Here is a 14734-nt window from a genome sequence, read left to right on the forward strand (position 1 = left end):
GTTAGGTTTTTGTGCCCGTCCGAGCAGGGTGCAATCTAGGTGGCTCTCCTAAAGAGCTGCTTAAAAAAAAAAAGGGTTTTTTTTAGGTTTTAAATCTCAGTGAGTCCTGCTGGCAACAGGCTCACTGCATCGAGGGACTTAGGGGAGAGATTTTCAACTCACCTGCGTGCAGGATGGATTGGAGTCTTAGGCTACTGGACATAGCTTCAGAGGGAGTCGGAACACAGGTCATCCTGGGGTTCGTCCTGGAGCCGCGCCGCCGACCCCCCTTACAGATGCTGAAGATCGGAGGTCCGGAAACAGGCGGCAGAAGACTCTTCAGTCTTCATGAAGGTAGCGCACAGCACGGCAGCTGTGCGCCATTGTTGCTACACACTTCTCACTGATCAGTCACGGAGGCTGCAGGGCGCTGCTGGGGGCGCCCTGGGCAGCAATATTAAATACCTTTAGTGGCAAAGAATACATCACATATAGCCATTAAGGCTATATGTATGTATTTAACCCAGGCCAGATTTCTCAAAACCCGGGAGAAAAGCCCGCCGGAAAAGGGGCGGAGCTTATTCTCCTCAGCACTCAGCGCCATTTTCCTGCTCAGCTCCGCTGTGAGGAAGGCTCCCAGGACTCTCCCCTGCACTGCACTACAGAAACAGGGTAACAAAGAGAAGGGGGGCATAAATTGGCGATATTTATATATTAAAAGCGCTTATAACAAAAACAACACCTTTTAGGGTTGTTTATATACATTTATAGCGCTTTTGGTGTGTGCTGGCAAACTCTCCCTCTGTCTCCCCAAAGGGCTAAGGGGGTCCTGTCTTCGATTAGAGCATTCCCTGTGTGGCTGCTGTGTGTCGGTACGTGTGTGTCGACATGTATGAGGACGATGTTGGTGTGGAGGCAGAGCAATTGCCGGTAATGGTGATGTCATCCCCTAGGGAGTCGACACCGGAATGGATGGCTTTAGTTATGGAATTACGTGATAATGTTAGTACATTACAAAATTCTGTAGACGAAATGAGACGGCCGGAAAACCAGTCAGTACCGGCTCAGGCGTCTCAGACACCGTCAGGGGCTGTAAAACGTCCCTTACCTCAGTCAGTCGACACGGGTACCGACACAGATGAATCTAGTGTCGACGGTGAAGAAACAAACGTATTTTCCAACAGGGCCACACGTTATATGATCACGGCAATGAAGGAGGCTTTGCAGATCTCTGATACTGCTGGTACCTCAAAAAGGGGTATTATGTGGGTGGTGAAAAAACTACCTGTAGCTTTTCCAGAATCAGAGGAATTGAATGACGTGTGTGATGAAGCGTGGGTTAACCCAGATAGAAAACTGCTAATTTCTAAGAAGTTATTGGCATTATACCCTTTCCCACCAGAGGTTAGGACGCGCTGGGAAACACCCCCTAGGGTGGATAAGGCGCTCACACGTTTATCAAAGCAAGTGGCGTTGCCGTCTCCTGATACGGCCGCCCTCAAGGATCCAGCGGATAGGAGGCTGGAAACTAACCTGAAAAGTATATACACTCATACTGGTGTTATACTGCGACCGGCAATAGCCTCAGCCTGGATGTGCAGTGCTGGGGTAGTGTGGTTGGATTCCCTGACTGAAAATATTGATACCCTGGATAGGGACAGTATTTTATTGACTCTAGAGCAATTAAAGGATGCGTTTCTTTATATGCGAGATGCTCAGAGGGATATTTGTACTCTAGCATCAAGAGTAAGTGCGATGTCCATATCTGCCAGAAGAAGTTTATGGACTCGACAGTGGTCAGGTGATGCGGATTCCAAAAGGCATATGGAAGTGTTGCCATATAAAGGAGAGGAATTATTTGGGGTCGGTCTATCGGATCTGGTGGCCACGGCAACTGCCGGAAAATCCACTTTTTTACCTCAGACCCCCTCCCAACAGAAAAAGACACCGTCTTTTCAGCCGCAGTCCTTTCGCTCCTATAAAAACAAGCGAGCAAAAGGACAGTCTTATCTGCCGCGAGGCAGAGGAAAGGGTAAGAGAGGGCAGCAAGCAGCCCCTGCCCAGGACCAGAAGCCCGCCCCGGGTTCTACAAAGCCTTCAGCATGACGCTGGGGCTTTACAAGCGGACTCAGGAGCGGTGGGGGGTCGACTAAAGATTTTCAGCAATCAGTGGGCTCGCTCACAGGTGGACCCGTGGATCCTGCAGATAGTATCTCAGGGTTACATGTTGGAGTTCGAAAGGTCTCCCCCTCGCCGGTTCCTAAAGTCTGCTTTACCAACGTCTCCCTCAGAAAGGACGACGGTATTGGAAGCCATTCACAAGCTGTATTCTCAGCAGGTGATAGTCAAGGTACCCCTCCTACAACAGGGAAAGGGGTATTATTCCACACTATTTGTGGTACCGAAGCCGGACGGTTCGGTAAGACCTATTCTAAATCTGAAATCCTTGAACCTGTACATACAGAAATTCAAGTTCAAGATGGAGTCACTCAGAGCAGTGATAGCGAATCTGGAAGAAGGGGACTTCATGGTGTCCCTGGACATAAAAGATGCTTATCTGCATGTCCCAATTTACCCCTCACACCAAGGGTATCTCAGGTTCGTGATACAAGACTGTCATTATCAGTTTCAAACGCTGCCGTTTGGTTTGTCCACGGCCCCTCGGGTCTTTACCAAGGTAATGACCGAAATGATGGTTCTTCTACGAAGAAAAGGCGTATTAATTATCCCTTACTTGGACGATATCCTGATAAGGGCAAAGTCCAGAGAACAGCTGGAAGTCGGTGTAGCACTAACCCAAGTAGTGCTTCAGCAACACGGGTGGATTCTGAATCTTCCAAAATCTCAATTGACCCCGACAACACGTCTGCTGTTCCTGGGAATGATTCTGGACACGGTTCAGAAAAAGGTGTTTCTCCCGGAGGAGAAAGCAAGGGAGTTATCCGAACTGGTCAGGAACCTCCTAAAACCAGGAACTGTGTCAGTACATCAATGCACAAGAGTCCTGGGAAAGATGGTGGCTTCTTACGAAGCAATTCCATTCGGCAGATTCCATGCACGAACATTTCAGTGGGATCTGCTGGACAAATGGTCCGGATCGCATCTGCACATGCATCAGCGGATAACACTGTCACCAAGAACAAGGTTGTCTCTCCTGTGGTGGTTGCAGAGTGCCCATCTGTTAGAGGGCCGCAGGTTCGGCATACAGGACTGGGTCCTGGTGACTACGGATGCCAGCCTACGGGGCTGGGGAGCAGTCACACAGGGAAGAAACTTCCAGGGTGTATGGTCAGACCTGGAGACGTCTCTTCACATAAATATACTGGAGCTAAGAGCGATATACAATGCTCTAAGCTTGGCAAAACCGCTGCTTCAGGGTCAGCCGGTGTTGATCCAGTCGGACAACATCACGGCAGTCGCCCACGTAAACAGACAAGGCGGCACGAGAAGCAGAAGAGCAATGACAGAAGCTGCAAGGATTCTTCGCTGGGCGGAAAATCATGTCATAGCACTGTCAGCAGTGTTCATCCCAGGAGTGGACAACTGGGAAGCAGACTTCCTCAGCAGACACGACCTTCACCCGGGAGAGTGGGGACTTCATCCGGAAGTTTTCCACATGATTGTGAACCGTTGGGAAAAACCAAAGGTGGATATGATGGCGTCTCGCCTCAACAAAAAACTGGACAGATATTGCGCCAGGTCAAGAGACCCTCAGGCAATAGCTGTGGACGCTCTGGTAACACCATGGGTGTACCAGTCAGTGTATGTGTTTCCTCCTCTGCCTCTCATACCAAAGGTACTGAGAATTATTCGGAAAAGGGGAGTAAGAACAATACTAGTGGCTCCAGATTGGCCAAGAAGAACTTGGTATCCGGAACTTCAAGAGATGCTCACGGAGGATCCGTGGCCTCTACCTCTAAGAAGGGATCTGCTTCAGCAGGGACCTTGTATGTTCCAAGACTTACCGCGACTGCGTTTGACGGCATGGCGGTTGAACGCCGGATTCTAAAAGAAAAGGGCATTCCAGAGGAAGTTATTCCTACCTTGATTAAGGCTAGGAAGGAAGTGACCGCACAACATTATCACCGCATTTGGAGAAAATATGTTGCGTGGTGTGAAGCCAAGAAGGCCCCAACGGAAGAATTTCAATTGGGTCGATTCTTACATTTCCTGCAGGCAGGATTGTCTATGGGCCTCAAATTGGGGTCTATTAAAGTTCAAATTTCGGCCTTATCAATCTTCTTCCAGAAGGAATTGGCTTCAGTGCCTGAAGTACAAACTTTTGTCAAGGGTGTACTACATATACAGCCCCCGATTGTGCCCCCAGTGGCACCGTGGGATCTAAACGTAGTTTTGGATTTTCTCAAATCTCATTGGTTTGAGCCTCTCAAATCTGTAGATTTGAAGTATCTTACATGGAAAGTAACCATGCTACTGGCCCTGGCTTCAGCCAGGAGAGTTTCAGAGTTGGCGGCTTTATCGTACAAAAGCCCATATCTGATTTTCCATTCGGACAGGGCAGAACTGCGGACACGTCCTCATTTTCTCCCTAAGGTGGTTTCGGCTTTTCACTTGAACCAGCCTATTGTGGTGCCTGCGGCTACTAGCGACTTGGAGGACTCCAAGTTACTGGACGTTGTCAGAGCATTAAAAATATATATTTCAAGGACAGCTGGAGTCAGAAAATCTGACTCGTTGTTTATATTGTATGCACCCAACAAGATGGGTGCTCCTGCGTCTAAGCAGACGATTGCGCGTTGGATCTGTAGCACAATCCAACTTGCACATTCTGTGGCAGGCCTGCCACAGCCTAAATCTGTAAAGGCCCACTCCACAAGGAAGGTGGGCTCATCTTGGGCGGCTGCCCGAGGGGTCTCGGCATTACAACTTTGCCGAGCAGCTACGTGGTCAGGGGAGAACACGTTTGTAAAATTTTACAAATTTGATACTCTGGCTAAGGAGGACCTGGAGTTCTCTCATTCGGTGCTGCAGAGTCATCCGCACTCTCCCGCCCGTTTGGGAGCTTTGGTATAATCCCCATGGTCCTGACGGAGTCCCCAGCATCCACTAGGACGTTAGAGAAAATAAGAATTTACTTACCGATAATTCTATTTCTCATAGTCCGTAGTGGATGCTGGGCGCCCATCCCAAGTGCGGATTGTCTGCAATACTTGTACATAGTTATTGTTACAAAAATCGGGTTATTATTATTGTTGTGAGCCATCTTTTCAGAGGCTACTTCGTTTGTTATCATACTGTTAACTGGGTTCAGATCACAAGTTGTACAGTGTGATTGGTGTGGCTGGTATGAGTCTTACCCGGGATTCAAGATCCTTCCTTATTGTGTACGCTCGTCCGGGCACAGTACCTAACTGAGGCTTGGAGGAGGGTCATGGGGGGAGGAGCCAGTACACACCATGTGATCCTAAAAGCTTTCTTTAGATGTGCCCTGTCTCCTGCGGAGCCGCTGTTCCCCATGGTCCTGACGGAGTCCCCAGCATCCACTACGGACTATGAGAAATAGAATTATCGGTAAGTAAATTCTTATTTTCTCATAGTCCGTAGTGGATGCTGGGGACTCCGTAAGGACCATGGGGAATAGCGGCTCCGCAGGAGACTGGGCACATCTAAAGAAAGCTTTAGGACTATCTGGTGTGCACTGGCTCCTCCCCCTATGACCCTCCTCCAAGCCTCAGTTAGGATACTGTGCCCGGACGAGCGTACACAATAAGGAAGGATTTTGAATCCCGGGTAAGACTCATACCAGCCACACCAATCACACCGTATAACCTGTGATCTGAACCCAGTTAACGGCATGATAACAGAGGAGCTTCTGAAAGATGGCTCACAACAATAATAACCCGATTTTTGTAACAATAACTATGTACAAGTATTGCAGACAATCCGCACTTTGGATGGGCGCCCAGCATCCACTACGGACTATGAGAAATAGAATTATCGGTAAGTAAATTCTTATTTTCTCTAACGTCCTAAGTGGATGCTGGGGACTCCGTAAGGACCATGGGGATTATACCAAAGCTCCCAAACGGGCGGGAGAGTGCGGATGACTCTGCAGCACCAATGAGAGAACTCCAGGTCCTCCTCAGCCAGGATATCAATTTTGTAGAATTTTACAAACATATTTGCTCCTGACCAAGTAGCTGCTCGGCAAAGTTGTAAAGCCGAGACCCCTCGGGCAGCCGCCCAAGATGAGCCCACCTTCCTTGTGGAGTGGGCATTTACAGCTTTTTGGCTGTGGCAGGCCTGCCACAGAATGTGCAAGCTGAATTGTACTACAAATCCAATGAGCAATAGTCTGCTTAGAAGCAGGAGCACCCAGCTTGTTGGGTGCATACAGGATAAACAGCGAGTCAGATTTCCTGACTCCAGCCCTCCTGGAACATATATTTTCAGGGCCCTGACAACGTCTAGCAACTTGGAGTCCTCCAAGTCCCTAGTAGCCGCAGGCACCACAAATAGGTTGGTTCAGGTGAAACGCTGAAACCACCTTAGGGAGAAACTGAGGACGAGTCCTCAATTCCGCCCTGTCCGAATGGAACATCAGATAAGGGCTTTTTCAGGATAAAGCCGCCAATTCTGACACGCGCCTGGCCCAGGCCAGGGCCAACAGCATGACCACTTTCCATGTGAGATATTTTAACTCCACAGATTTAAGTGGTTCAAACCAATGTGACTTTTGGAACCCAAAACTACATTGAGATCCCAAAGTGCCACTGGAGGCACAAAAGGAGGCTGTATATGCAGTACCCCTTTTACAAACGTCTGAACTTCAGGGACTGAAGCTAGTTCTTTTTTGGAAGAAAATTGACAGGGCCGAAATTTGAACCTTAATGGACCCCAATTTCAGGCCCATAGACACTCCTGTTTGCAGGAAATGTAGGAATCGACCCAGTTGAATTTCCACCGTCAGGCCTTACTGGCCTCGCACCACGCAACATATTTTCGCCAATTGCGGTGATAATGTTTTTGCGGTTACATCCTTCCTGGCTTTGATCAGGATAGGGATGACTTCATCCGGAATGCCTTTTTTCCTTCAGGATCCGGCGTTCAACCGCCATGCCGTCAAACGCAGCCGCGGTAAGTCTTGGAACAGACAGGGTCCTTGCTGGAGCAGGTCCCTTCTTAGAGGTAGAGGCCCCGGATCCTCCGTGAGCATCTCTTGAAGTTCCGGCTACCAAATCCTTCTTGGCCAATCCGGAGCCACGAATATAGTGCTTACTCCTCTCCATCTTATCAATCTCAGTACCTTGGGTATGAGAGGCAGAGGAGGGAACACATACACTGACTGGTACACCCACGGTGTTACCAGAGCGTCTACAGCTATTGCCTGAGGGTCCCTGGACTTGGCGCAATACCTGTCGAGTTTTTCCCAACGGTTTATAATCATGTGGAAGACTTCTGGGTGAAGTCCCCACTCTCCCGGGTGGTTCCCAGTTGTCCACTCCCGGAATGAATACTGCTGACAGTGCTATCACATGATTTTCCGCCCAGCGAAGAATCCTTGCAGCTTCTGCCATTGCCCTCCTGCTTCTTGTGCCACCCTGTCTGTTTACGTGGGTGACTGCCGTGATGTTGTCCGACTGGATCAACACCGGCTGACCTTGAAGCAGAGGTCTTGCTAAGCTTAGAGCATTGTAAATGTCCCTTAGCTTCAGGATATTTATGTGAAGTGATGTCTCCAGGCTTGACCATAAGTCCTGGATATTCCTTCCCTGTGTGACTGCTCCCCAGCCTCGCAGGCTGGCATCCGTGGTTACCAGGACCCAGTCCTGAATGCCGAATCTGCGGCACTCTAGAAGATGAGCACTCTGCAACCACCACAGGAGGGACACCCTTGTCCTTGGTGACAGGGTTATCCGCTGATGCATCTGAAGATGCGACCCGGACCATTTGTCCAGCAGGTCCCACGGGAAAGTTCTTGCGTGGAATCTGCCGAATGGGATTGCTTCGTAGGAAGCCACCATTTTACCCAGAACCCTTGTGCATTGATGCACTGAGACTTGGCTCGGTTTTAGGAGGTTCCTGACTAGCTCGGATAACTCCCTGGCTTTCTCCTCCGGGAGAAACACCTTTTTCTGGACTGTGTCCAGGATCATCCCTAGGAACAGAAGACAAGTCGTCGGAACCAGCTGCGATTTTGGAATATTGAGAATCCAACCGTGCTGCAGCAACACTACCTGAGATAGTGCTACACCGACCTCCAACTGTTCCCTGGATCTTACCCTTATCAGGGAATTGTCCAAGTAAGGGATAACTAAAATTCCCTTCCTTTGAAGGAATATCATCATTTCGGCCATTACCTTGGTAAAGACCCGGGGTGCCGTGGACCATCCATACGGCAGCGTCTGAACTGATAGTGACAGTTCTGTACCATAAACCTGAGGTACCCTTGGTGAGAAGGGTAAATTTTGACATGAAGGTAAGCATCCTTGATGTCCCGAGACATCATGTAGTCCCCTTCTTCCAGGTTTGCAATCACTGCTCTGAGTGACTCAATCTTGAATTTGAACCTCTGTATGTAAGTGTTCAAAGATTTTAGATTTAGAATCGGTCTCACCGAGCCGTCCGGCTTCGGTACCACAACAGTGTGGAATAATACCCCGTTCCCTGTTGCAGGAGGGGTATCTTGATTATCACCTGCTGGGAATACAGCTTGTGAATGGCTTCCAAAACTGTCTCCCTGTCAGAAGGAGACATCGGTAAAGCCGACTTTAGGAAACGGCGAGGGGGAGACGTCTCGAATTCTAATTTGTACCCCTGAGATATCCCTTGAAGGATCCAGGGGTCTACTTGCGAGTGAGCCCACTGCGCGCTGAAATTCATTGAGACGGGCCCCCCACCGTGCCTGATTCTGCTTGTAAAGCCCCAGCGTATACTGAGGGCTTGGCAGAGGCGGGAGAGGGTTTCTGTTCCTGGGAACTGGCTGATTTCTGCAGCCTTTTTCCTCTCCCTCTGTCACGGGGCAGAAATGAGGAACCTTTTGCCCGCTTATCCACGAAAAGACTGCGCCTGATAATACGGCGTCTTCCCAGGATTTCCCAGCTGTTGCCGTGGCCACCAGGTCTGAAAGACCGACCCCAAATAACTCCTCCCTTTAATAAGGCAATAGTTCCAAATGCCGTTTGGAATACGCATCACCTGACCACTGACGTGTCCATAACCCTCTACTGGTAGAAATGGACAACGCACTTAGACTTGATGCCAGTCGGCAAATATTCCGCTGTGCATCACGCATATATAGAAATGCATCTTTCAAATGCTCTATAGGCAAAAATATACTGACCCTATCTAGGGTATCAATATTTTCAGTCAGGGAATCCGACCAAGCCACCCCAGCACTGCACATCCAGGCTGAGGCGATTGCTGGTCGCAGTATAACACCAGTATGTGTGTAAATACATTTAGGATACCCTCCTGCTTTCTATCAGCAGGATCCTTAAGGGCGGCCATCTCAGGAGAGGATAGAGCCTTTACAAGCGTGTGAGCGCTTTATCCACCCTAGGGGGTGTTTCCCAACGCACCCTAACCTCTGGCGGGAAAGGATATACTGCCAATAACATTTTAGAAATTATCAGTTGTTATCGGGGGAAACCCACGCATCATCACACACCTCATTTAATTTCTCAGATTCAGGAAAACTACAGGTAGTTTTTCCTCACCGAACATAATACCCCTTTTTGGTGGTACTCGTATTATCAGAAATGTGTAAAAACATTTTTCATTGCCTCAATCATGTAACGTGTGGCCCTACTGGAAGTCACATTTGTCTCTTCACCGTCGACACTGGAGACAGTATCCGTTTCGGCGTCTATATCTGCCATCTGAGGTAACGGGCGCTTTAGAGCACCTGACGGCCTATGAGACGTCTGGACAGGCACAAGCTGAGTAGCCGGCTGTCTCATGTCAACCACTGTCTTTTATACAGAGCTGACACTGTCACGTAATTTCTTCCAACAGTTCATCCACTCAGGTGTCGACCCCCTAGGGGGTGACATCACTATTACAGGCAATCTGCTCCGTCTCCACATCATTTTTCTCCTCATACATGTCGACACAAAAGTACCGACATACAGCACACACACAGGGAATGCTCTGATAGAGGACAGGACCCCACTAGCCCTTTGGGGAGACAGAGGGAGAGTTTGCCAGCACACACCAGAGCGCTATATATATATAGGGATAACCTTATATAAGTGTTTTTCCCCTTATAGCTGCTGTATAGTTAATACTGCGCCTAATTTGTGCCCCCCTCTCTTTTTTAACCCTTTCTGTAGTGTAGTGACTGCAGGGGAGAGCCAGGGAGCTTCCCTCCAACGGAGCTGTGAGGGAAAATGGCGCCAGTGTGCTGAGGAGATAGGCTCCGCCCCCTTATCGGCGGCCTTATCTCCCGTTTTTTAATGTATTTTGGCAGGGGTTAAATGCATCCATATAGCCCAGGAGCTATATGTGATGCATTTTTTTTGCCATCCAAGGTGTTTATTATTGCGTCTCAGGGCGCCCCCCCCCCCAGCGCCCTGCACCCTCAGTGACCGGAGTGTGAAGTGTGCTGAGAGCAATGGCGCACAGCTGCAGTGCTGTGCGCTACCTTGTTGAAGACAGGACGTCTTCTGCCGCCGATTTTCCGGACCTCTTCGCTCTTCTGGCTCTGTAAGGGGTCCGGCGGCGCGGCTCCGGGACCCATCCAGGCTGGGCCTGTGATCGTCCCTCTGGAGCTAATGTCCAGTAGCCTAAGAAGCCCAATCCACTCTGCACGCAGGTGAGTTCGCTTCTTCTCCCCTTAGTCCCTCGATGCAGTGAGCCTGTTGCCAGCAGGTCTCACTGAAAATAAAAAACCTAAACTAAAACTTTCACTAAGAAGCTCAGGAGAGCCCCTAGTGTGCACCCTTCTCGTTCGGGCACAGAGATCTAACTGAGGCTTGGAGGAGGGTCATAGGGGGAGGAGCCAGTGCACACCAGATAGTCCTAAAGCTTTCTTTAGATGTGCCCAGTCTCCTGCGGAGCCGCTATTCCCCATGGTCCTTACGGAGTCCCCAGCATCCACTTAGGACGTTAGAGAAATGTGTAATACACAGGGTATATGATATTATAGTGGGGATTATTGAGGTAATATGTGTAATACACAGGGTATATGATATTATAGTGGGGATTATTGAGGTGATATGTGTAATACACAGGGTGTATGATATTATAGTGGGAGTTATTGTGGTAATATGTGTAATACACAGGGTATATGATATTATAGTGGGGATTATTGAGGTGATATGTGTAATACACAGGGTGTATGATATTATAGTGGGGGTTATTGGGGTAATATCTGTAATACACAGGGTATATGATATTATAGTGGGGATTATTGGGGTAATATGTGTAATACACAGGGTATATGATATTATAGTGGGGATTATTGAGGTAATATGTGTAATACACAGGGTATATGATATTATAATGGGGATTATTGAGGTGATATGTGTAATACACAGGGTATATGATATTATAGTGGGGATTATATGGGTAATATGTGTAATACACAGGGTATATGATATTATAGTGGGGATTATTGGGGTAATATGTGTAATACACAGGGTATATGATATTATAGTGGGGATTATTGAGGTAATATGTGTAATACACATGGTATATGATATTATAGTGGGGATTATTGAGGTGATATGTGTAATACACAGGGTGTATGATATTATAGTGGGGGTTATTGTGGTAATATGTGTAATACACAGGGTATATGATATTATAGTGGGGATTATTGGGGTAATATGTGTAATACACAGGGTGTATGATATTATAGTGGGGGTTATTGGGGTAATATGTGTAATACACAGGGTATATGATATTATAGTGGGGATTATTGGGGTAATATCTGTAATACACAGGGTATATGATATTATAGTGGGGATTATTGTGGTAATATGTGTAATACACAGTGTATATGATACTATAATTGGGATTATTGAGGTAATATGTGTAATACACAGGGTATATGATACTATAATTGGGATTATTGAGGTAATATGTGTAATACACAGGGTGTATGATATTATAGTGGGGGTTATTGGGGTAATATGTGTAATACACAGGGTATATGATATTATAGTGGGGATTATTGAGGTAATATCTGTAATACACAGGGTATATGATATTATAGTGGGGATTATTGTGGTAATATGCGTAATACACAGGGTATATGATATTATAGTGGGGATTATTGTGGTAATATGTGTAATACACAGGGTATATGATATTATAGTGGGGATTATTGAGGTGATATGTGTAATAGACAGGGTATATGATACTATAATTGGGATTATCAAGGTGATATGTGTAATACACAGGGTATATATTTTAGTGGGGATTATTGAGGTGATATGTGTAATAGACAGGGTATATGATATAGTGGGGATTATTGAGGTAATGTGTGTAATACACAGGGTATATGATATTATAGTGGGGATTATTGGGGTAATATGTGTAATATACAGGGTATATGATACAATAAATGGGATTATTGAGGTGATATGTGTAATACACTGGGTATATTATAGTGGGGATTATTGGGGTAATATGTGTAATATACAGGGTATATGATACAATAAATGGGATTATTGAGGTGATATGTGTAATACACAGGATATATGATATTATAGTGGGTGTTATTGGGGTAATATGTGTAATAGACAGGGTATATGATACTATAATGGGGATTATTGAGGTAATATGTGTAATACACAGGGTATATGATATTATAGCGGGGATTATTGAGGTAATATGTGAAATAAACAGGGTATATGATATTATAGTGGGTATTATTGGGGTAATATGTGTAATAGACAGGGTATATGATACTATAATGGGGATTATTGAGGTAATATGTGTAATACACAGGGTATATGATATTATAGTGGGGATTATTGAGGTAATATGTGTAATACACAGGGTATATGATATTATAGTGGGGATTATTGAGGTAATATGTGTAATATACAGGGTATATGATACAATAAGTGGGATTATTTAGGTGATATGTGTAATACACAGGGTATATTATAGTGGGGATTATTGGGGTAATATGTGTAATATACAGGGTATATGATACAATAAATGGGATTATTGAGGTGATATGTGTAATAAACAGGGTATATGATATTATAGTGGGTATTATTGGGGTAATATGTGTAATAGACAGGGTATATGATACAATAATTGGGATTATTGAGGTGATATGTGTAATACACAGGGTATATGATATTATAGTGGGGATTATTGGGGTAATATGTGTAATACACAGGGTATATGATATTATAGTGGAGATTATTGAGGTAATATACAGGGTATATGATACAATAATTGGGATTATTGAGGTGATATGTGTAATACACCGGGTATAGATGATATAGTGGGGATTATTGGGGTAATATGGGGATGGTGACGGATTTATCCTGTTCCCCAGGTGGAGGTTCCCCCCGCGGTCAGGCTGCGGTTCCTCCGCTCTCCCGCCCGGGGGCGCTCTCTCTGACTCTCCCGCAGTCAGCGTCCTGCCGGCCGGCGGCTGCTCACTGCTTCCCCGGGGCTTGGGTCTGGGCCTCGCAGCTCCTGTCAGATATGGCAGCTAAGAAAGCCGGCTCCCGGCTGGAGGTGGAGATTGAGCGCTGCCGCTCCGAGTGCCAGTGGGACCGGATTCATGAGCTCGTCAAGCAGCTGTCCGCCAAGCTCATCTCCAACGGTACGCGTCTGCAGGAAAGGCCGGGGATCAGTGTGCGGCCTACCCGGGGGACCATATATACACAGAGCTGTCACCATTCACTATAGAGATACAGGGCTGTTACCCCATACACCCATATATCTATACAGGACTGAGTGTTACCTCATACACCCATATATCTATACAGGACTGTTACCTCATACACCCATATATCTATACAGGACTGTTACCTCATACACCCATATATCTATACAGGACTGTTACCTCATACACCCATATATCTATACAGGACTATTACCTCATACACCCATATATCTATACAGGACTGTTACCTCATACACCCATATATCTATACAGGACTGTTACCTCATACACCCATATATCTATACAGGACTATTACATCATACACCCATATATCTATACAGGGCTGCTACCTCATACACCCATATATCTATACAGGGCTGCTACCTCATACACCCATATATCTATACAGGACTATTACCTCATACACCCATATATCTATACAGGGCTGTTACCTCATACACCCATATATCTATACAGGACTATTACCTCATACACCCATATATCTATACAGGATTATTACCTCATACACCCATATATCTATACAGAGCTGTACCTCATACACCCATATATCTATACAGAGCTATTACCTCATACACCCATATATCTGTACAGGACTGTTACCTCATACACCCATATATCTATACAGAGCTATTACCTCATACACCCATATATCTGTACAGGACTGTTACCTCATACACCCATATATCTATACAGGAGTATTACCTCATACACCCAGTATTACCTCATACCCATATATCTATACACAGCTGTACCTCATACACCCATATATCTATACAGGACTGTTACCTCATACACCCATATATCTATACAGGACTATTACCTCATACACCCATATATCTATACAGGGCTGCTACCTCAAACACCCATATATCTATACAGGACTATTACCTCATACACTCATATATCTATACAGGG

General features: G+C 46.4%; 1 protein-coding gene across 2 annotated transcripts in view; it reads left to right on the forward strand.

Moving 5' to 3' along the window:
• Nucleotides 1-13465: 13465 nt before the first annotated feature.
• TTC7B (tetratricopeptide repeat domain 7B) overlaps nt 13466-14734 on the forward strand; it is a 144478-nt gene continuing 143209 nt past the window's right edge. Inside the window, exon 1 of one of the 2 annotated variants that reach the window (XM_063948600.1) lies at nt 13466-13735. In XM_063948600.1, the coding sequence (XP_063804670.1) occupies nt 13615-13735 (121 nt within the window). In that variant the 5' untranslated portion in view covers nt 13466-13614. The remainder of the gene's footprint in view (nt 13736-14734) is intronic. The other variant, XM_063948601.1, reaches the window with a different exon arrangement.

This window comes from Pseudophryne corroboree, chromosome 12 (assembly GCF_028390025.1).
Source record: "Pseudophryne corroboree isolate aPseCor3 chromosome 12, aPseCor3.hap2, whole genome shotgun sequence".
NCBI classification, from domain to species: domain Eukaryota; kingdom Metazoa; phylum Chordata; class Amphibia; order Anura; family Myobatrachidae; genus Pseudophryne; species Pseudophryne corroboree.